The sequence below is a fragment of the Natator depressus genome, chromosome 4 (assembly GCF_965152275.1).
Source record: "Natator depressus isolate rNatDep1 chromosome 4, rNatDep2.hap1, whole genome shotgun sequence".
In the NCBI taxonomy this organism is placed as follows: Eukaryota; Metazoa; Chordata; order Testudines; family Cheloniidae; genus Natator; species Natator depressus.
The window spans coordinates 123,367,973-123,391,695 of record NC_134237.1 but is presented as its reverse complement, the minus strand read 5'-3'; the positions used below and the strand labels follow the sequence as shown (position 1 = coordinate 123,391,695).

The 23,723-nt window shown below is 42.1% G+C and overlaps 1 protein-coding gene across 5 annotated transcripts in view; it reads left to right on the top strand.

The window, feature by feature from the left end:
* Positions 1–5,815: 5,815 nt before the first annotated feature.
* Positions 5,816–23,723, top strand: part of FGFR3 (fibroblast growth factor receptor 3) — a 75,417-nt gene continuing 57,509 nt past the window's right edge. For 4 of the 5 annotated variants that reach the window (XM_074951832.1, XM_074951831.1, XM_074951830.1 and 1 more), the window contains exons 1-2: positions 5,822–5,922; positions 6,941–7,339. In XM_074951832.1, coding sequence (XP_074807933.1) covers positions 7,159–7,339 — 181 coding nt within the window. In that variant the 5' untranslated portion in view covers positions 5,822–5,922; positions 6,941–7,158. Of the gene's footprint in view, positions 5,923–6,940; positions 7,340–23,723 lie in introns of all 5 variants that reach the window. The other variant, XM_074951829.1, reaches the window with a different exon arrangement.

Below are 23,723 nucleotides of genomic sequence, written 5' to 3'. Positions count from 1 at the left end.
TGTTTTCTGTATACTAAGGAGACTAAATATGAAAATGTGATGATCCACTGAATGGGCTATTATATGATAGATATTACATGATGAGATACCAACCACTGTGCTACCTGGACACATTTTACAAGGCTTAAGTTACGTCCATTAACATTCCAGGTAAGAAGAACAAATCACCATACTCCTCTGCTGTCCACAGCTTTTCATCTGACTATTCAACTAGGAACCCAGGAATTAATAGTTTAATTGATTAAAAAGACCTGAGCAGACAGCCATCTTGCATCTTTCTCTTTATGTGACCAGATTCATACTTAAGCATATTTCTGCAGAGAGTAATTCCAGATCTGTGGGCCCGTCACTAAGAAAGTCATGCCTCTGCCTGCTATGAGCATCATCCTGGGAGCATCAGGTTCAAAGGACAGGTCTTGCAGTGATTCAGAGATAGTGAAAAGAAAAGGAGTACTTGTGGCACCTTAGAGACTAACAAATTTATTTGAGCATAAGCTTTCGTGAGCTTTTGCTGAATGCATCTGATGAAGTGAGCTGTAGCTCACGAAAGCTTATGCTCAAATAAATTTGTTAGTCTGTAAGATGCCACAAGTACTCCTTTTCTTTTTGCGAATACAGACTAACACGGCTGCTACTCTGAAACCAGAGATAGTGAAGCAGTCCTTGAGGTAACATGGGCCTAGGACATTCTTTATACCAACTGGTAACTTGAATTTCACTCAACCATCAATTGGCAAGCAGCACAGAGACCTCTTGTCAGCCAACCCCCCCTACAGAAGACAGGCAGCTGCATGTCAAGCGAGCTGGAGTTTCCAGATGACTTTCAATGACAGTCAGAGATGCAGCCTGTTGCAACAGTCCAACCAATATGTTATAAAGATGTGGATGAAAATTGCATCTAACAAGATAAGGGGCAATGTCTTTGCCAAAAAAAAAAAATTTCTGGGAACTAAAGCAACTTGGAAGTCAAGGAGCCATGTTGTGTCTAGTAAGAACTCCAGTCTATTTGATGACAATTCGACAAACGCTCTCAACTGAGGGAACAGTTGTAGATTTCACCAAGTCCTCAAAGCCCTTCCAACTGCCAATCAGTATCACCTCCACCTTGCCTGAGTTGAATTGCAGTCAGATGTCTTTCCAAATAGATCCTAGTTTTCACCAGACATTGGGTTGCCAGGAGACGACAAGGAGATGCACAGCAGAGTGACATTGGTGTAGTTATGACACTGCTGCAACCCTTATCATCTCACAATCTTATCTAGCAACTTCACATAGATGTTGAACAAAAGAGGTGACAGGATTGAGGATTGCTGAGAGTGGTCAGGAATGAGGAGAAATTACCCACCACCACACGCTGAGAAAGGAATGAGCAGAACCACTTGAAGGCTATTCTATCCACTGTAACAAGTGCCAGCAACACTTTGTGATTGGTTTCAGAGTAACAGCCGTGTAAATCTGTATTCGCAAAAAGAAAAGGAGTACTTGTGGCACCTTAGAGACTAACCAATTTATTTGAGCATAAGCTGTCATGAGCTACAGCTCACTTTGTGATTGACTGCGTTAATGGCTGCTGAAAAATTGAGAAGTGTCTTCTTTCAGTAAGGACAGCCAGCGTCCATCCCTTGCCTTCTGAACCCTGATCAAATGGGATACAAAGAACTTTAGGACATTAAATGGTTGGGAAGCTAGCCAATCAGCATCTTCTAAATGAGTTTTCTTGATAAGGGGTAGTTGGCGAATGAGAGGTAGTTGGCCAAGATGCTCATGCTTAGATTTGATTTCTCTAGTGGCTGCCTGACTATAACTTGTTTCAGAGCTGTCAACAGATTGCCCTCAATAGGAGGCATTGACAGTTTCTTCCAGGACAGGGTCCAGGCATATTAACATGGTGTTAGAACAAAACATTAATAGGATCTGTTGCTGAGAACACTGGCAACATACTTATGTCACGTATTCACAAGAACAAATGCAGCCCTTGCTCTAGCAAGAGCATCTTAAAGTGACTTGATTTTCATCACAGACAACTGTGGATATTAAAGGGCACTTAAAATACTAATGTACAGTCTGTGAACGCACTTTCTATAAAGAGTAAAAACTTAACAAATGCTTAATAATGTTAGTGATTCCTACAGTCTGATAAAGGAAAAAATCCAGTATATTTTTCTTTGTTAAATGTAGCAATAAATTAAGATGAAAGGTACACTCAGTATATCTGTCTGGGGATAGATACTATGTGTCTTTTGGCATACTGACTTCAAAATAAATTCAGAGTGTTGTATAGTGTTTACATGTGCATATAAATAGACTTTTTAGTAAGAATGTGACCAAGATACAAGTCAGAATCTTCGTTTTTAGCTGCATACACTTCATCTAGGAAGCTGTTACAGTTGTCACCACAGAATACAGTGAAGCAGTTCCCAAAAATCTGTGCTTAAGTGGATCTGTGTTCTGCCATTTCAGTTGAATGTACTGGGGGCAAAGTTTGATAAAACGGAAACCTAAAAATATTCTGCTCTGGGGAAAACTACAAACTGTGAAAGTCTTCTTAGAGGACTATCTCAATACCACTTTGATTCTCTGTTGCAAAGAGCTCCCAAAGTGTTTAGTTTTCCTCCATATGAAAAACAGTTCAAAACCATTAATGTGTTGAGTTTATATGATTGCATGTTCAGATCTTTACATATCTCAGCTAGCATAAGAGGCAATCTCCCAATTCACTATGCTGGGATCAGATGTTATATTTTCTAAACACAACTCTTGCCCCAAGACTCTGTCAATAACCCCTTTCAGGGTTTAACTTGATCCAACATTTCAATGATTCAAGGTCACGGTAGAATTTGGCTTCATCTGATGTGGCAGCAGGATATAGTGTACTGTGCACAGACCTAGGAGCAAGGAATTCTTTGTGCTATCTCTAGCTGCCTTATGTGGATTTAGGAAATTTACTTACCCTCTCTGCCTTAGTGTCCTCATGTACCATGGACAATAATAATTACTGAAGTACTATGAGGGATAATTAATTGTGTTACTGCTCTCTGTGCAGCGCCAAATTCTGTACGCTAATGATACATGTAAATGAGATCAGAATTTGGCTCAATGTCTTCAAAAAGACAAGGGCCTAGACATCTTCAAAATGACCATGAGATCACAATGTGCCCCTTTCTGTGCTATGTTAATTTATTATTGTCATTGTAATTATTGTACTATTTATTGATTTTCTGGCACCAATAACTTAGCATTTGTGAGCGACACCATCTTGTAATTTGACACACTAGCAAATGATCCTTGTGCCTGTACAATAACCCTATTTTATTAATGTGTCTGATTCCCACCCCACCATTGTTTTCAGTTAAGATTCATGTTCTCACATGAGAGGGCTGCTGAGATCTGGGGTTTCCTTACCCTAGACCCATATCAATTTTTCCTGACACAGTACGACAGTATTGAGACATCAATATCTCTGTGACTGATAAAGGTATCTTGACAGAATCTGATCTCAGTTACAATGGTGCAATCTCAGAGTAATTCTGCTGAAGTCAAGAGTGACTGACTCCAGACTGGCAAAGAGATCTAAACGTGGATCATCATCTTTAATTTGGTTTACTACAAGGAAATCTCAAAGCTGCCAAGTGCCAAAACATTTGCCTTAGATTTTTACAATTTTGACAATGCCCTGTATCTATTTGCTTTAAGAGGTTAACTATCACACCCGCTTGCTTTATTGGATCCCCCAAGAGCTTTCTCATCTGATGTGGATAATATCTTCATCTCCCTATCTCAGGGATTTACTATGTCAAGAGGATTAAGACAAAACTATGACTTATTCCCAGCACAAAACAATTTGAATCACCTCTTAGCTGTAAATGATGCATGACAGTGAGTCAATTGTGGTATATTACAGCGCCTGAGATGATTATGGTATATTTGTAAGATTTTAAACTAATTTTAATCTCTCACACATGTGGTGAAGAGGATGGTCTGCTGAAGAGCCTGGCTTCATTCTGGAGGAGCTGATTATGCTGAGAAGAATCTGATTTTATTTTAGGAGAGGGTGGAGTCTTTGAAAACTATGGCTTTCTGGAGGCTGTGCTTCTAATGTTACAATGCTCAGAAGCAACCTAGCAAAATGCTTTTGTCTCTTTTTGTTCTCCTCCTATTAAAAAGATACTAATAATTAATAAATCAGTGTAGCTGATGCCCACCCACAGTTTAGGAAGTTGTGGGACAAGTGATATGATCTACAAATATTTCTCTAGTGAAGATAATAACATGGGGGGAAAAAGTGTGGGATAAAAGAATAGACTGTCCCTGTTAAATAATAATAATTAAGCATAAACAATGAAAAATAGCACTTATGTAGCCTTTACTGTTGGAAAGCACCATATAAATATTAAATAATGAACTCTCATAACACCCTCTGTGTGCATACTGAGACGATAACAGCCTTTGAAAGGATGTTTTCTGTCATTTTATAAATATATATAACTAATGAGACAACAGAAGGAATCACTCAGACCCAAACATTTCTCTTCCCCTTCCCAACCCTCCTCCGCCCCACTCAGCAGAAGATGACCTCAAAGGCCTTTTCCAGCTTGGATTCCTATAACTCCATCAAATCATACGATGTAAGCAAAATAGTAAGAATAACAGGAATCAGCAAGGAGAAACTCCCTCTAGTCCAGTGGTTCTCAACGAGGGGTACGTGTACCTCTGGAGGTATGCAGAGGACTTCCAGGGGGTACATCAACTCATGTAGATATTTGCCTAGTTTAACAACATGCTACATAAAAAGCACTAGAGGAGTCAGTGCAAACTAAAATTTCATACAGACAATGACTAGTTTATACTGCTCTATATTCTGTACTCTGAATGGTAAGTACAATATATTCCAATTGATTTATTTTATAATTAAATGGTAAAAATGAGGAAGTAAACAATTTTTCAGTAATAGTGTACAGTTGACACTTTTGTATTGTTATGTCTGATTCTGTAAGCACATACAGAAGTATTTAAGTGAGGTGTAGCTTGGGGGTACACAAGACCAATCAGACTCCTGAAAGGGGTACAGTAGTCTGGAAAGGGTGAGAGCCACGGCTCTAGTCCATCACCCCAGCAGTGCAGGACTGTTCCTCATAGCATATTTTGCAGGGCTATGTCCATTCCAGTTTCAGGGGTCCCCAGAGATGTGGCACTCTGCTTGCTGTCTCTGAGAGGGAGCTTAACAGTCTAGCTCTCTGCTCCGTGTTTCCAAACCAACTCGTTCAGGGCCGTTGGGATCTGGGTTCTGGTCCAGCACATGCTCCGGGACTGGAGTTGGGGGCAGAGGGGCAGACCCAAACTCTCCCCAAGCTGGGAGGGCTCTGAAGTCAGCGTCTTGCCCAGCGCTTAATTTGTGCCAGGGCCAGGCTTGGCAGTTCCTAGCCCGGGCACCTCCGGGCTTGGCAGTTCATAGCCCCGGCACCTCCGGGCTTGCCGCCTCAGTTATGAATGAAAAAAGTGGCTTGCTCCCCAGCACCTCTTGCATTACAAGTGACGCAATGCTCTTGCTGCGAACCCCTCTTTCAGGGCACCGCCGCTGACTCACTGGCCGGGCTCTGACGGCTGCGGCCCCACGTGCCCTGCCCGGCCGGAGGGAGCCGAGCCGGGCCGGGCTGCGGGCCCGGGGGCAGACGGGCTGGCGCGGAGGGGAGGAGCCGCCCCCTGCTCGGGGGCCGGGGCGTGGGGAGGAGCCGCCCCACCCCCGGCCTGGCAGCCGGGCGGGGGGAGGCGGGGTCAGCGCGGCGGCTGCTCCCCTGCGAGCGGCCAGGCGGCCGGCTCAGACGCGCTGGGGCTGCGGGAGGGAAGAGGCGGCAGCGGCGGCGGCTCCATGAGCAGGCGGTGCCGGGGCAGGGAGCGCCGGGGGCTGCCGCGGGACTCGGGCAGGTAGGTGACCCGCGAACAGCCGGGCTCGGGCTGCAGCGGGAGCGCGGGGCACCGTCCCTGCCCGCTGGCAGCGGGCGCTGGAGAGGCAGCGGGCTGGGCAGGGCAGCCGCCGCCGGGCGCCCTGGGGCGCTGCGTCGGGGGGCAGCTCCGCTCCCTCGGGGGCTCTGAGCGGCCCCCTCCCAGGGCCGGCTCGATCTCCCTTTGGGGGGCCTGCATTGCAGCCGGTAAGGGGGGGGTGCTGGCAGGGACCCCCCAGCTCCTTGCACTAGCTGGCGAAGGGGCTGCAGCCCGTCAGCCCCGGGGATCCCTAGGCGAAGCCCCCGGGGCTGCTTTGCAGAGATGGAGGAAGCGCATCGCTGCGCCTGGCAGGGGGTTGCTGGGCTCTTGCCTGGGACTTGCGGGCTTGTTTTTCAAAGGGAATGAAAAAGAAAAGTTTCCCAGGGACGTGCGAGAGCTCGCAGCGCCTCTCTGTCGCCTCGCGGCTCCTGGTTGTGCTTGTTCTGCGGCGAGAGATGCAGCCCGAGCCAGCTCGTTGCAGTGTAGCCCTCTCTAGAGACCTTCCGAAACGGGAGGGGAGCGGGATGGGGATGGAGGTTTCATTTGCACATTTTAAGAACAAGGCAGAGCGCAGCTTGATTGGGTTACATTTACCTTTGCTGTATTGGGCCGCAAAAATGGAAAGCTGGTAAACAGGGAAAGAAAGACAACCGAGTGCAACTTCTGTGCATTAAAAAAAAAAAAGTAGAGAAGCAGATTTGCCTTTAAAAGAAAAGGACAGATTGCAGCGTTGACACACAAAAGTCTAAGGTAGTTTTTACACACCGCTAAAAAGCAAACGAGCTGGTGTCTTTAAGTGGCTTGCATCTTGGGTACACAACGCCGATGAACTGTGGCGGCGGTGTTTCAGGAGATTGCCCCGTTAGTACGTGATAAAGCAGATCAGTGAAGTAGCTTTTGCGTGGCTTGCAAACTCGTGTACCCCGGAAAGCTGTTAATCGGGTGGTATTTTTAATAACAGTCCTGCAACTTCTGCGCTTAAAAGAAGACGCGGCTGCAGATCGCAACGCTTTCACGTGAAAGAGAAAGTCTGTTGCTTTAATTCTGCGGTGCTGCTCCCTGAGACTCACCGGTCTGGGCGCGTCTCTCACTCTTGTGGCAGAGCCTTGGTTGTGGTGGTGCAGCAGTGATCCCCATCGCAGCCGGGACCCCGGGGAAGGGACAGCATGCGGCCGGAGGATGTCTGAGGCTGGCTGGGGCAGTTTTCATACTACTCTGCTTTCTCCGAGCGTTGCCAGAGGAATGATTGCTGCGTGGGGTGCCTTCTTTTGCTTTTACCTGGTGGTGACTGTCAGCAGCCTCCCAGAAGCCAGGCTGCCCATCTCAGACCTAGAAGACAGGATCACTCGGAAACCAACAGGTAAGGGCAGCTGTACAGGATGCTGGGTGCTGTGAATGTTGGTACCGGTCCCATCCAGCGGTTGGGTTTGCTCTTGCAATCTTCCAGGGGAGGGGGAATGGGGACAAATCTCCAAGGAATCCTTGTTGCTTTGCCCGCTTACTTCACCAGCAGTCATGATAAATGCACAAGACTTCCATCTCCTTGTGCAATTGCAATCCTGGTGTTCTCCCAGGCAAACGAAATGTAAACGTTAAGGCAGCAGGAGTGCAAACTGTTGAGTGCATCTGAGCTGCACAGCTTTGCAGGTGCATTGTTTTGGCAACACAGTTCCAAAGTAAAAAGAACAGGAGGACTTGTGGCACCCTAGAGACTAACCAATTTATCTGAGCATAAGTTTTCATGAGCTACAGCTCACTTCATCAGAAAAGTTGTTGGTGTTTTGTTTTTCCGGCCACCTTCATCTGCATGGGCACACCAATGAGAACTGGTGTTACTACATTAATTGATAACTGAGGCTCTTCAAGGGGTAAAAATTAAGATATACTAAAACTGCAGTAAGTTCCACCTATACCAGCCAACCAACCCCCTGTCCTAAAAGGTGATTTTTAATCGTAAACAGGGTTTCCAGTAACATTGAATTTGACTTTCAGTTGACAGCCAGGTTTTTTTTTTTGGGTAGCTGCTTAAGAGCATTGTGACAAAGGTGGCCCACAGATAAAGTGAATATATGCCCATCCTCAGCAGAGTGATGGAGAGGGCTAGACTGTATAAATGATAATCTTTATTTATAAAGAGCCACGCCCACTAAAATTCTAGTTAGCAAGAAATATAAGCACCTTTTAAACTCACATAGAGTGACTATCATGATGTTTTAAATATTGGAGTCCAAGGTTAGGATTTAAACTTCAGTTAGAAATACTGTACAAATCCACTCTTCAAACATGCCCTCATGATCTATTCGTCTTGTGAAATGTGTCCCATGCACTTTGTAGTGTTTGCTTTGTAGTTGGATTTTTGCTTACAGAGACTAGGAAAATAGTGAGCAAAAACAGTTATTAAAAGTGGTCTCGTTTAGCGAGGGGGCTTGTTTTGCTTGCTGGCTGGAATCATGACATGTACCGCTGTTACGGATTTGGTTCATGTCAAAATTACTAATCAGAGCTTGGAAAAGCAAAGATAGTTACATGGACACCATACCTCTTATTCTGTATTAATTTAAAATGTCTCTCTATATATTTGTGTGTGTGTGTGCAAGTACACTTTGCAGGGATAAAACCAGAATCGTGGTTCTTTTTTTTTTATTTAAGTCATGAAATAATGTGTGCTGAATTGTGAACATATTGAGAGGGAGAAAGAAAGTGTTTATGGGAATCCAGTAACTATCCTTCTCAAGTGAAACATTAACGTAATCAGTGAGCAAAGTTAACATACAGGACAAAAGCTGTTTTAAAAATATACGGAATGTTTAAAATTGGTGTCGCTCCGATATGCCTCAGCTGCTACCTGAGTCTGTTTATTTTTCAGAGGCCTTTAATGGAAGGTCGTCTCTCTCTTTTTTTAAAGGTTCCATGCACCAAACAGAAAGTTTCCATTGTTCAGGAAAGGGTTTGAAGCATGTTCGCCAAAAAAGTGACAGGGGAATAAATGTGCTTCGTGGAGGCTGGGAGGTGGGGGCTTTACTTCCATACCCCTTTTGGTTAAAGCTATAAATCACACTGGGGGTTGGTTTTGTTTTCAAGAAAGTACTAATAAAACACTAGATTCTTAGTGTAACTCATTTGGCTCATTTTTCACAGCCAAAATAATTGATTTATGGGGCAACATCTCAGCTACTTTGTCAAAGCAGCTGAATATGGTGTTTTAAGAGGAAACAAGAGCAGCCTGTGCTAGTGAGCTTTTCAGGAGTTCACTCAATTTAGTAGTCCAGATTTTTTCCTGTTTTAGTCTTTTTGTTTTGTTTTTTGGCCTGTTTGAGCCAAATTCTGTTCTCAGTAACACCAGGATAAATCGGGAGTGCCCCCATTGCCTCCACTCTGGATTTATACCCACAAACTGAGATCTCAGTTTGCAGCCCATGGCACTATTTTACCATGGTAATGTTCTGTTCTTTAAAGCAACCAGGCTTGCATTTTAAGTTAATAGGATGGCATTTGAAATATATCAAATGATGCACAATCAATGGCTTCCAGCGTGTTGCTAGACTGTAAGTGGTTAAAGAAAATGGTCCTACGCTGATGTGTCGAAGAGCTAAGTTACACTGTGGAATTTCCAAAGTTGGTGGTGAAAATTCTACGTGCAAGTCTATTTTTACCATGTTAGCTTTTAAAAGTAATGACACGCTTCTGATCCTGCTGAAATCAATGCTGAAACAGCTATACAACTTCAGATGGGGCCGGATTAGGCCCCAGCTGAGTGCTTCTAAGGTAGAGCATATTTTAAAATATTTCTCCGTTGGTTTCAGTTGTTGAAAATAGCGGTGTTTTTGACATACATCATGTTGATGTGCAAAATGTAACAGCAACAGCTGATCTTGGGGAAAACAGGTACATGTACAAAGCCACTAAAATGAGACAGAAGCTTCTGACATCTGAAATATGGAGTGAGAATTTTTGGTTGGCTTGTAATGATGATTAATTGGCTGGTCACTCAAGGGTAAGGGACCTATTTTGAATGTACAGGGCGCCCTTATTTTGGAAAAAGATTCTGCAAAAGAAACTGTATAAAGAATATAAACAGTTGGAGCCAAGTAAAAACATGTTTTACTTTTCAATCTTTAAATTGAATGGCAAAAAGCAAATTCTTTCTCCTAGTCAAATGGGTCATGGGTATTGGCTCATTACTGAAGGTTGTTGTTCACTAGCTTTCGCGTTTACAGTCTAAAGCCTTATTTTCCATAAAGGGGCTTGGAAGGATTTTTCCCTAGTGATCTAATTCTCCACACGGGGCTGTGAAGGCTGTAACAGCTACTGCTTTGTGCCTATGCTCAGCTACATAAAACACACATTGAAGGGAGGCATTCTAGAGGTATGTGTATGTTTGCTAATATGAATACTAGCTATTAGTGGAGGTGGAGGGGGTGCAAGTTTTAACATCTCCACAGGGAGGTGTTCTGCTGTTGGCAGGAAGAAGGCAGATGGCGGGGTTGTTGCTGAATAGAATCCAAACTGAAAACACTAGGGGCCTCATCTAGGCTGAGTTTCTCTTCTCTCCCTTTCTCGGGCTGCTGCAGGAAGAACAATGTCAATTTTTTTTTTATGAATGAAAGTAGAGAGGCAAGGCAGAATTGAATGTGTTTGTCATTCACTGGCTATGACAGAGATGATTAGGGAGGTCAGTGAACTCCTTTGCTGCCTTGAACATGCGGTCACTCTATTCAGCAGCCACAGAATAGACATCAATATAAAAAAAGCCCTTCCAATTTGCATTAGTATTAGGATAAAGATATTACTTCGCACGATCTGTGAATGTCAAGTAATGCTAGTTGCATTGTTAGGGAACGGATTGATAGAAATAACAACATTTCACTTTAAATACTTCTGCAGGCTGTCCTGCCTCAGTTGTGCTTATCTTTCATATCAGCCGTGTGTGTGTGTGTGAGAGAGAGAGAGAGATATGACACACGCACATCATATTAGAAAGGGAAATTTCTCTACATATTAGATCTCTATTCATCTGAATAGCACTTTGAGCTAGAAATTTTACATCAAGAAAGAAGTTTGCATGTGTGTGAGAGAGAGGAAAAAAGCCATCAAATCTGTCAGTGGAACTGAAGTTTAGTGTAGTGTAGTTGTTGCATTTGATCAAGTCCTTGCGAACAGTTAGTGAAAGTTACTGTACTGCTCCAAATAGTCACTTTTCCAAGCCCCCCAAAAAGTGCGATTTTGGTTTGAACTTACCATTGATATTTGAATATTAATGGTCTCCTGCAACTTCTCCAGTTTGAAATACTGATGGCATACTTGGTTTGTTATTGTCTTCAAACAGCTAATAACAAGTTTGTTTTCCTTTATCCTTCCCAGCTTCAAACTAGCTGAGGATACATAGTCTAGGACATAATTATCTAGGTTGATGGTCATTTTGTTTTATTGTGACTGTGTTCCAGAGTCCACCATGAAATTTAACTGCATTATTGTGAGTTTTAATGGACACGCATAATGTCTATAGTGATGGTCAGCTTTTACACAGTCTCTTAAAGGTATTTTTAAAGGAACTATAAAACTGTGTCACATACAAATTAGTGTCATTCTCTACTTTGTAATTCAGACCTAAAATTCTTTATAATGTGCTGTTTTGAAGAGTATATCTAATCATACTTCTTCAGCTTAATAGATTCATTTAGTCCTTTTGCAGTAGTAACAATTTTAAAAAAATGAAATGTATATGTTAAGATTAGCGTATTTCACTGAATCATAAATTAACAAGGCATTAGTAACAGATGATGAGAGTTTTGCACCATATCCTTTAAAGAGCAAGGAGTGAGTTGGCAAATCTGTTGAGTGCAGAGTGTTAACAGACTTGATGCTGGACTTGTACACGTCAGCGTTTCTGTGTCTGTAGATTTAGCAGGAGCCTGGATTAAGCCTGTGGTTGGTTGGTTTGATTTTTTTGTTTTGTTTTTGTTTTTTTGAAGCCTTCATTAACAAATAGTAAATGAGGATGCTAACAAGCTGGGATAAGTGTAAATCTAAAAATTGTGAAGAGAAGTGTCAATCTGCAAATTAGCTGATGCAATTAAAATGAGCCTGCTTGACCATTAGGATAACTTCCATGGGTCCATCTCTCAAAATTTCACCCCAATTCAGGAAAGCATCCATATTCAGGAAGGGTGCTTAAGCATGCACTTAAAGTTAAGCATGTGCTTAAGTACCATTGAAGTTGGTGGCACTTAAACTTGTGTTCAAGTAATTTCCTGAAGAGGAAATTTCCAAATCTGCACTCTTTCTCTTTGGGGTCCAGTCCTGCAGTCCATTCTAGGATGAAACTTCCATTTAAATGAATGGGAGTTTAGTCTCAGTACACACTGTAACACTAAACTCTTCTTTCTCTATCCAATGAATGAGTAGAACTTTGGCGTAAAATGTGGTATTAGAAAATACTACATTCTTTTTCCCCTTCACAGAACTTCAATGCATCTATCTGCTACTTCAGATACAGAACCTAAAAATAAATGAAAGTGCCCCAGTTCTCTGTTTCTAACAGTTACGAAGATTTAACTATTATGAACTCCTTTAAAAGTTTACTGAACCACTCGTAAAGGTACATACTGCTAACCAGGAAACAGTTTAGAATTGAAGACATTAACTAAACAATATTTTGGGATAAGGTAAAGGCAAGACCCACTAAAATATCTTTCTGTGACAATCATTTTAATCTACAGTATTGAATGTTGTATAGATCTTATCAAACCGCCCAAAGACTTCTTGAAATGGGAAACAAAGCTATCTATCCTTGATTTTGTAGCTTAGGTGTTGATACCTTTAATATACATGGTGAGAGTGCCCTAGGGATACAAACATGCTTTTGCTCTGAGGTGTTACTGGCATAAGCCGGGGTAGAGCTGGCAGTCATGTACCAAATTCAGAATTTTTGACAAATTTAATTGGAATATCAAATCCAAAATCCAGGATAGATTTTTCCCCAGTTTTTTTGACCAGGTAGAATTAAGTGAGATTCCACTGATTTTACTCAAATTATACCAAAGTGAAAACAGTTTGAGATGGGAATCAGACTCTGGATATCTTGAGGAGGCAGGCAAGTACCCAGGCAAAGCGACCTGATTATGGGTATAAATCTTTCAAAGATTTATGCAGGTACTTTAATTTTTGCATGTGACTAGTGCTCGCTGCAGTCAAGTTTTTGTAGGATCAGGGTCCAGCATGCTTATTGTTTTACACAGTATAATTACATTGATCCTCTGCTGATTGGGTAACCAGTACTATAAAGTGTAGAATATTCTAATCCTGGAAAAAATTACTACCATAAAATGGGATAAAAATGACCAATGTCTGGCAATGTGACTACTTTCTCTCAGCTAGGCTGAATCTGATAGCCAGGCAGCTTATTTAAACCGTATTGATCTGTAGTATTCCCTGTTTCCTGACTCCATTAAGTACCCATAACAGTTTTTCCACTGGCAAGTGCTTGTAACTGATCCTTTGTCAGTGTTGCGTGAATGTGTTTGTATAGCTTTCCACACTGTTCTGTTGTCTTCTCTCTCTCAAATCCAAAACAAAACAACAACCCACGAATAAATCTAGACCCTTAAAGCTGCTCGGTAGCTGTGTCAGATGGCACTTTCTCAGCTTCCCCTTTTACATTTCTTTTTAATACTGTTTAGTTTATAAACCTTAGTCTCCTCCATGCACCAGGCTGAATGCCAAAGAGGAAGGCAACTTCATAAAAATTCGACATACTCCCTTTCTACAGATTATTAGACTGCAATTCAACAAATCCATTCACAGTGTGTGTGTAAATGGGCGCTCCAGCCCAAGCCCAAGTGTGAATATCCAGCACCCCAAGTGAAAACTCTTGAGATAGAATCATTATACAAGTTTCAGAGTAGCAGCCGTGTTAGTCTGTATTCACAAAAAGAAAAGGAGTACTTGTGGCACCTTAGAGACTAACCAATTTATTTGAGCATAAGCTTTTGGGTTGCATCCGATGAAGTGAGCTGTAGCTCACGAAAGCTTATGCTCAAATAAATTGGTTAGTCTCTAAGGTGCCACAAGCACTCCTTTTCTTTTTTCATTATACAAGGGATATCTATGCTGCAGACATGTAAAGTATCTTAGAGACTGCAAGCCTCTACACTGCAAAAAGAGCCTTAGATAATCTTTTGCACTTTGAATGTGCACTTTTCCTCATGCATATCTGAGTTCTATTGCCCGTGCAAGCTGTACCTTGAGTGCTATGTATGCTTATCACTTTAATTTTCACTCCTGTCTGTTGGTTGTACATCTGGAGCCCTTATGAAAACCCTGGTGTATAATTTTGTCTGAGTTATAACTATCTTCACTGTTCCCCTCTTTCTGATGCACTTTCAGCTTATAGTTAGCAAATGCTGTGGACACTGTTTGAAGGTGCTGTGCTGTGTGTTTGTGAAGAAGGGGCTTCATTGTTGCTGAGAATGTGATATTCATTCTGTGCTGCCCTCTAAAGAACACAAACTTGGCTTGAATAACCAGGAAGTTTCTGTAATATCAAAAACAAACAAGAATTCTGAGATAAGACCACAGTAAAACCTTGGGTAAACTTGGTAGTTAAAATGTGAAAGGTAATCAGTTGTAAACCTGCCCTGTCCTTCTGATAAACTATCTGAAGGAGTATTATAACACTGAGGAGTACTGAGACTGGCCAGGTGTTGTATTTGCTGTGAGACTCAAGTTGCATAGTATATCAAAGCTTCAACTTCAAAAATCAAAACATTTTAAAATAGGAAACACTTCTCCACTGGAAACACTGGTTTAGTTTCAGAAGAACTGGATTAGTATGAAGGTTAGGGTATTTGCTACGGCGCAGCAGCTAGTATGAGATTTGATTTTTTTGTTTGGTTTTGTTTCAAAAAATAAAACCAAGGGAAAGCTATAGAATTTGTTGAAGACAGTAATTATTTAGATGTTGCATTAAATCTTGGACCTGCATTGTAGAGGGTTTTTTCAAGTATTAGTTTAAAGAAGCGTCTCAGTCATGGTCACCAAGGCAATGGGAACTTTCCAATTGATTCATTTGGAACAGATCTGTGTTCCAGGATCTATACCTTTAACTCAATGTAAAGTTTCACAAATTATAGTTCATGTGGGTGTTGTAAGGTAATGCTCACTAAAAAAAACCACCATGAAATATAGCATAGTGTAGTTTACACCAGTGAACACATTACTGATCTTAAAACCTCAGGTTGACATATGGCAGCTTGTCTTTATTTTCTCTTTCTTTCACCAAAGGCAACCAGGTGTGACGGCAATTTCAGCAACTCAAATTTGAGACTCTTAGGAGGATAAGCAAATTGTGGCTTTTCATGGTGTACTGTGCAGTGATACATGGGAATTTGGGGTCAGAAGAATAGATTTCAAACTCTTGTTGCTTGATGATGAGTTTCAACATATGTTACACTTCTGGCCAAAAGCTGAACGCTTAGTAGTGTGCATTCATGATCTAAGACTAGGGACCAGTCTATACACAATTTGAGCACAGTGATTTACTGAAATTAGTACAATTTCTGTATGGGTAGCCCAGCCGTTAAGCCAGGGAGTTTGGTCCAATATCCTGTTGTAGTAGAGCAAATGATGATAAATGTCTAGAGTTTCAGGCTATGTCTACACTTAAAACACTGGTGTAGACACTCACTGTAGTGATGGGAGGGGTGTCTAGGCGGACCAGAAGAATTCTTCTGTTAACCTAGCACTGTCTACACCAGGAATTAGGTCAGTGGATTTTTCACACCCCTAGCCAGGAACTCTTCAGTGTAGACCAGCCCTAAGAGTTTTGAGTTGAGCCAACATGCAGTCAGGGAGCTGTGAAAATGCTAGGTAGTATTATTGGGCTAAGACCCTCAGTTTATTCGATTTTTTTTTTTCCCCCCCCCATTCAAGTAAACTCCCTCATTGAGGTCAGGGGGGAATTTCCTGAGCAGGAACCAAGTTCGATCTGAGGACCTGAAAACCCACAGGAGCGGCCTGAGGGAAAAAAAAAAACTTCCACACACACACAGCTCCCCGCACTCAGCCCCACCTGAGCTCTGTTAAGGAACAAGATCTCCATTTGCCCCCCTCCAGCCCCAGCCCCCAGGCTTCCCCAGCCAGCAGCTGCTCCCGAGAGTGCTTTTACAGGGGGGATTCTAACTGTGGGAGGATGGACCAGAGCACGACAGAGTAATGCAGCCTAAGGATATGTTACATTTCTGCTCTGAGGTCCACATGGGTGCTGGAGGGATAATGTGCATCCCTTCTGGACCACTCACTTCTTCGCATGAGTGTTGGACCTGCATGCAGTCAGCTGGGGAAAGGAGGAAATGCTGTTGTGGAGGTTGCCAACACCCCCTCTCCCCCCCCACACACACTTTTTCATGCAGAAGGGGGACTGCAGCATGTAGAGGGCCCTCTCCCTGTGCAGAACTATGGGACAAGGCTGGTCCCAAAGTAAGGATCTCAGGATTTGGCTGACTATGAACTGAGGAGCTCTATAGTGTTTTTTACAATACTCTTGACATTTGGTTGTGGAGCCTCTACAGCTCTGTCAGAGGCAAGTTTTGTCAGCTTGTTCCATGGTGTGTGTGTTTTTGTTTTTTGAAGCTTTCTGTATTGCCAGCTTGTAGGTCCTGCCTGGTAAAACACAAACATGGGCCTGATTCTGTGCCCATTGAATTCTGCATCTGAAAATGCCCATTGACTTTCAAAGAAAACAGGCTCAAGCTTTTAACAGATTACAGTATGAGCAGCTATTTAGCATAAGGAGGGATTGTTTGGAAAGGATTCTAATGATCCAAACATTGTACCAAGCAGAAAAAAATTAGTTTATAATACTAGCCAGCTGTGTGTGGTGCGTGCGTTTTGTTTTTTGTGCCTTTTTTTTTTTTTTTTTTTTTTTTACTGTCTGCTTTTAGTGTTTGGTTGATCCTTGGTCTTCCATAAACTCCAGTTTCTCCAGAAATGTGCCTTGATATTGGGAAAGAATTCTTGTGATTTGCCAGTGGCTGTATTTGTTTATTTTTATAATTCTTATCTAGATTTGACACAGCCCCCATAACTACTTGCAGTTTGAATCTGCTGAAGCAAAGTATTCTGACAAAGCCACAAATATTGTTTTGACCTACAGTAACTCTTGGTTTGAAGTCTGAGAGAGAGAGACAGGATCAGAGGAATGTCAGTCAGTGTCATATTAGCAAGATTCTCATGTCAGTGTGTTTCCATCATATCAATGTCGCATGGCATTAGTACCCTCTGCTGTGATTTGAAGTTAGCACAATACAACAGGGAAAGTGTTAATAATCCACCACAGGGGTCTGTAATTGAGGCGGGGCTCAGACTGCTCTCTGGCAGTCCACGTACTGGAAGGCAGGAGGCCAGCCTCTCCAGAACTTGGAGTGTGAAAAATACTGTAGCAATTTGCATAGGAACAGAAGATCAGTGAATGTGGTGGCACTCTGTCCCTCCTGCTAGAATAAACTGTGGTACAATGGAGAAGGCCTGGTACATTGCGTACCCTCTAAGGAGAGTTCCTCAGAGTTTAGAAGACAAACAGGCTGATGGGGTATCAAAGAGAGTTTTCTGAAAAGTTGTTTTTTTTTGTTTTTGTTTTTTTTTGTGTGGTGTGTTGTTTTGGGTTTTTTAAGTTTGGAGTCTGAGACTTAGAAATCCTCTCCCAGCGTGTGTTTTAACCATTTATTTGGAGATTGCAGTAGTCCTGAAGTAGTCCTGATTTTTATAAACGTCTGTGAATAGGTCACTATTGCAAATGTGTTGTTACTAACCAGTACTTGAATCCATAAGGAATCAGCACATTGGGTCAGAGCAATTTACCTTGTGAGATTAAATCTAGAATATGAAGGGGAAGGACAAAGCCCAATAGAAATAAGTCGCATGCGTACCTAAAGACAAATCCTTTATTACCTCAGTCTCTAATTAAAATAATAACTGGAATTAGGCATAGCGCTATCCACTTTCTATCTGTGTGATTTGTGTCTGTAAGAATAAAGCTTTTTGTGGTGGGGGGGGGGGGTAGAAGAAAATATTTTAATCTTCCTTTGGTAGCTGGTGTTTCTGCTTTAGAACTGGTAAAAACCGTATTTCTCTCTGCCTTGGAATACACATGCTTTTTGACAGTAGACAGCTGTCCTTTAGCACTTCATGAAAGAAGAATAAAGTTTTAAAGAAAAGTTCCCCAACTGAAATAGTAATGTTAATACACTGAGGCTGGGGATTAATGAGTAATTGGGAGGAGTTGATAGCTCAAGGTGCATAAATTAGTTGATAAATGCTGTGTTAAAAATAAAAAAGAACTTGCTATTGAGCTGGGAGAACACTTACTGTACAAAGTGAATGCAATATTTTTTGCCAGTTTGTTATGCATGAGCGCACAGTTCTTCCTCTTCCCCCTCCCTGCGTGCCTCCCCCCCATCCCACCCCGCCGCCTTCTGCCCAGACAGCAGATTTTCATGAAAGGTGTTTTTACTGAAAACTCAGAGAGCCTCTTTCTTGCAAAATGTGGTGGAGATGGTTCCCTGGAGGCCTAGAGAAATGAGCCACAGGAATGGAAGCCCAGAACTCCCACTAACAGGCCTAATAGCACTTCACACTACAGATACACTTGGGCCTCACAGCATGTATGTCATTAGTTCCCTTTTGCAGAGGTAGAATCCAAAGGTGAGAGAGGGAAAGGAGCAAATTTGCTGTGATTGCAAAAAAGTTTTGTAAAAATTAGCAAATGTTGTCCAACCTCTCCCCCCCCCCCCCAACCTTCAAAACAAAATTGCTACAAATATCTGGTTTCAGAGTAGCAGCCGTGTTGTTCTGTGTCCTCAAAAAGAACAGGAGTACTTGTGGCACCTTCAGCTTGTCCTGAGAAACCGCTGAATCATGGCTGAATGTGAAGTGGTCGTTCCAGGTCAGTCCTAAAACATCAATGTCCGTTCCAGGTCAGTCCTAAAACATCAATGTCAAAATTTTCATTAAGTGCCTTACTTTAGGCACTTGAAATCTATAATTAAGCACCAAATTAAGTGTCTGGATTTTTTTTTTTTTTCAAAGTTTCTCGGCATCCACAGATCCGCTTAGCTTGGAGTTAGAGGCCTATATTTAATAATAATAATAATATTTGGGACTTTTCATCAGTAGATCTCCAGGCACTTTACAAAGGAGGTCAGTATCATCACCATGCTACAGAAACTGAGGCACAGAGAAAGGAGGTGCCCATGGTCACCCAGCAAGCCAGAGTCAGGAGTAGATCCCAGATCTTCTGAGTCTTGATCTGGTTCTCTGTCCACCAGCTCACACTGAGACCTCTAGATTTGAATATCTTGACCAGGGTTTGCATTTGCAGGTACTTCATAAAATCCCTTTACAATTTTCTCTTCTTCGAAGTGAATCAGCTAGTCTCAGCTGAGCTTGCCCCTCTTCAGTCAGTTGTTGCTCAGAGGCAGCTCATTGGGAAGACAGCAGTTTCAGAATCTAGCAGCTGATGCTCACAAACTCTATTGGGTGGGGAAGAGCGGAATGACCATGCTGAGCAGAGGCCTCAACTCTGCCTCCATTCAGCTCTTTAGCCATTCACTGGCCAAATGCATTTCAGGGAGGGGAACACTCATAGGGCTGCCTCTTCCTTCCCCCATTGCTGCTGCAATCATTATCAGATGGAGGGCAGGGGGCATGTCAAGTGGATGGGGCAGCAGAAGGAGATAGGGACTCCAGAAAGACCAAAGATGGGGGGAGGATTGTAGTGCCGTTTGTTTTGGCTACTGATTCAATTAAATAACACCATTATTTGGATCTGAAGCCAAAAGAAACCCAGCCATAAAACCTCTGTCCCCAAAAGTGTTTTGAAATCTTCCCCCCGCTAAACCACATGCACGCACAACTCAGACAAAAATGAAACTAAGTCCCTGGATGTGTTTATTGATTTGTACTGTGACTTCAACATGTGTATTATTTAGTGAAGAAATAAATTAGTCTTTGACTCACTTTTATTTATAGTTATGGTGGTAGATGTGGGTCTTAAGAAGGAATTTGAAAGAGAAGGTCATGGGCTACTTGATTAACTCAGGCAAGGATGCGTGGGTGGAAAACCACAGAGTAGATAGTTGTATATGAACAGACAGCTTGTTGAGGTTGGTGTCAGTGCCTGAATAAAGGGATTGGGGTTGATACAGTAGTTTGGTGTTCTGGAGAAGGGATTTTAGGTCCATATCCATAAGGTAATTAGGCTGCAATTTTCCATTGATTACAAATACCTTTGTGGATCTGGGCCTTTGTGATTAAGGCCACTGAAGCGGGGCTTAGGGGAGACCTGGGTTGTGTTCCCATCTGTGTCACAGTTTGCATGTGTGACCTTAGGCAAGTCACTTGATCTCTCTGCGGCTCGGTTCCCCATCTGTACAATGGAGATAATGCATCTTTTTGGTTACCTTTTGTTATCTTTGTTTGGACTGAAAGCAGTTGGAGCAGGGACTGTTTCGTACTATGCGTTTGTAGAGTGCCTAGCACAGTGGGCTCTGATCTGGGTTGAGGCTTCTGGCTGTACCATAATACCAGAAAATACATTGAACTATGTATCTGAAATAATACCATGTGATCCAGTACTTCAGTGTGACTGAAACACAAATCCTCCTTACAAGGAGGCATTTAGAGTAGGATAATACAGAAGATGGAATGTGTTAGTCCTGGCAAAAATGCCTGAAACTTTTTTTTAGGTATTCTCAAAAATGTGTAAATATTTAATTTACTGTTCATTGGGGGAGGGAGAGAATCCTACTGTAGAATTAAACAAGTCCCTACACTCTTTACAGGAATTAATTTGCCAACCTACTGCTTGAGTGCAGCTACCTTTGGGGTGAAAAAGTATCAGCCGTTTAATGATGCAGAGCAATACCACACAATAGTTAAAGACAGAAAGTGAAGAAGAATACTGTATCCATATGAAATTGGACAAAACTAGGTAGGCAGAATTTCATTAACCAGACTAGAGTTTGGCAACTGAGGCTAACATACAGCTCTGCCAAAGAGCCGTTCTACATGTTCAAGACCACAGGTGGTCAGGACCGTAGTTTTATATCTCATTGGAAAGACAGTGTCTCCAGAAGCATGCAAATGCACCATTGGTTCAGAAAGGATTTGTAAGGCCATCCGTTGAACCACTAATGCGATTCCTTACTGTAGGTTTTCCCAGCCAAGTTATGAGAAGACTCAACATGTCTCAGCTTAGAGATATGACCAAATCACAACCCAGTATGTTCTTTTAGGCCATTGCAAACCCAGAAATAATCCTCAATGTGACCAGAAACTTCTATTTCTGTTGTTCAAGTAGGAAAGCAAATATGAAAAGAATCAATTTCTTTGTCCTGGACAAAATGTCCATTCTTGCTACTGTTCTGTTGTATGCAGGTTGGATTCCACCCCACAAGTGATTGCATCTAAGTCCCCATATATGGTACAAATATAATTGTCAGGGAACATGGTGACAACGCAGTTGTCCCCTGACCTAGCTATAACACAATTACAGGTTTTGATCCTGTACTTACTGAGGTCAATGGTAAAGCTGCAGTTGATTTCAAAAGTGCAGGATCAGGCCCCAGAGTTGTAGCATGGCTGGGACCTAACTATGTCCTGGTAGCTTGGTCAGTCTTTGACCATCTAATGCTTTAGCTTAGTTAAATCACTTCCACTCTACACACGCTGACTGTGCTGAAACTGTGTCCTCAGTTATATTTGTAGCGTGGGTGAGCAATAAGTGGTGGTATATGTGAATAACTGGTGGAAAGCCTTTGGAGTTGGTAGTGATATCTAAACACGCAGTATACCAATCCATCAGACAAAGCCTGCTGGTTTTTGTTTTGGTCTTTTTTAGTCTGATAAATCACCTTGAAGTCAGAGACGGTTTTTCTTCGGTAAGGGCCATGGGATTTGGCCCAATCAACAAAAGATAGTTATAGTCTATATTCAGTTGTCAGAGGGCAAGAATGGCCTTTGTGGTTAAAGAACTGCCCTGGGACTCTGAAGATCTGGACTGAGTTCCAGCTCTACCAAACACTCCCTGTGATGTTGGGCAAATTGCTTAATCTCTCTGTGCCTCAGTGGCCTATCATTAAAATGGGGACAACGATACTTCCTTCTCCCACCCTTTGTCTTGTCTATAAGATTGTAAGTTTTGGGAGGGCAAGGACTGCCACTTACCGTGTGTATGTACAATGAGGCCTTGATCTCTTGTTGGAGTGTTTATGTGCTGCCGTAATACAAATAATTTGTCCATTCCTAATTGAATGGTGAGGGGAAAGAGGTTCTCTGAGAGTTCATTCTCAGCTGTCACACAGGAGTGTTTTTAAAACTAGCAATTTTGGGGGAGTGGGAAGGGAGGTTTGGTGGTATAGAGAAAAGTTTGAAAAACTTCGGGGTGGGAAGGAAAGAGAAAGTTGTCAAAATCCGGAGATCACAGAGGGTAAGCAGGCAACTGAAAGTGGCGAGGGATCTTTACCTAAGGAAGTTAGTAAATATATTCAGAAGTTATATAAAACAGTGTACAAATGTCTGTAGATTACAGAAACAAAACAGACTTCTATTTTATTCCAGGACACAGGAAAAGACCAGTCTTGGAAAGTGCATTTCCTTATGGAATTATTAAGGGAGTTTGGAACAGAAGTGTTAAATTGAATCTGGCATTTCTGTAGCCGAATCTGTTTCAGAATTTTGGACTGATTTGTGAAAGAGGATGATTTGGAAATGTTAAAATTTGTTTTTTTGAGGGGTGGGAACAGAGACACGCATGACTTCCTTGAACTCTTTCTTAATTTATTACGTGCTGTTAGAAACCCATCGTAATAGATACGGTTACACAAGACCATTAAAAGATCAATTCTGTTGAACTTGATGCCCTGCTGCTGGAAATGATCAAATGTTACATTTGATCGGATTTGTGTGCGTGTATGTAGTTTTTAAGCCGCCAGGTTCTGATAATTTAGGGTTTGTTTTCCACGTCTGTTTTGTATAACTTCGTGGACTTGATAAAAATAAAGAACTGACTGTATTTCCTACTAAAGACATGGAACAGACATTACCATGGCATTTGAGTGCAACAAGGTGAAAATAGAAATTTGTGTAAAAGAAAAGATCAAACAAGCTGAAAAAAATTGGCCTCTAGATTTAACAGAACACTGAATTCGGAGCTGTCTGCTCCCTTTAGTGATTTTTTTTTTGAGAGAGAGAGAGAGAAATAAGAGAACTTCTGAACACCCACTTTTTATATAGTGTCAGAAAGCATCATTTTTTAAAGCTGAAGGATGAGAGCGAAGTTTTACAGTAGATGGAATGTTGCAGCCTCTGCTTTTAAAACCCATCTCCACGATTTCTGGCTTAGGTTAAAATGGATAAAACTCAGTAAAACCCCACAGAAGGGGAAATTGGAGACTACAGACAAGCTTTTCAAACTGGGAAGCCTGGCATCTAAATCCACCCTTAGCACTGAAATAACTGGTGTGGTTTTGAAAGCTGTCGAGCAAACACAGCTTCCATTGAATTCAATGGATTCAGCACCTTTATAAAATCAGGCTACTAATTTTAGATTGGGATTTAGATGCCTAGCCTTAGACCCCTAAACTTGCGAAGTTTGGCCTTCAGTTTTGTTAAGTGTACAATGAAAATACACCAAAATTATGTATTTTATTTTATTTTTTTACCCTATTAAATATAACTAGTAGAGAGGA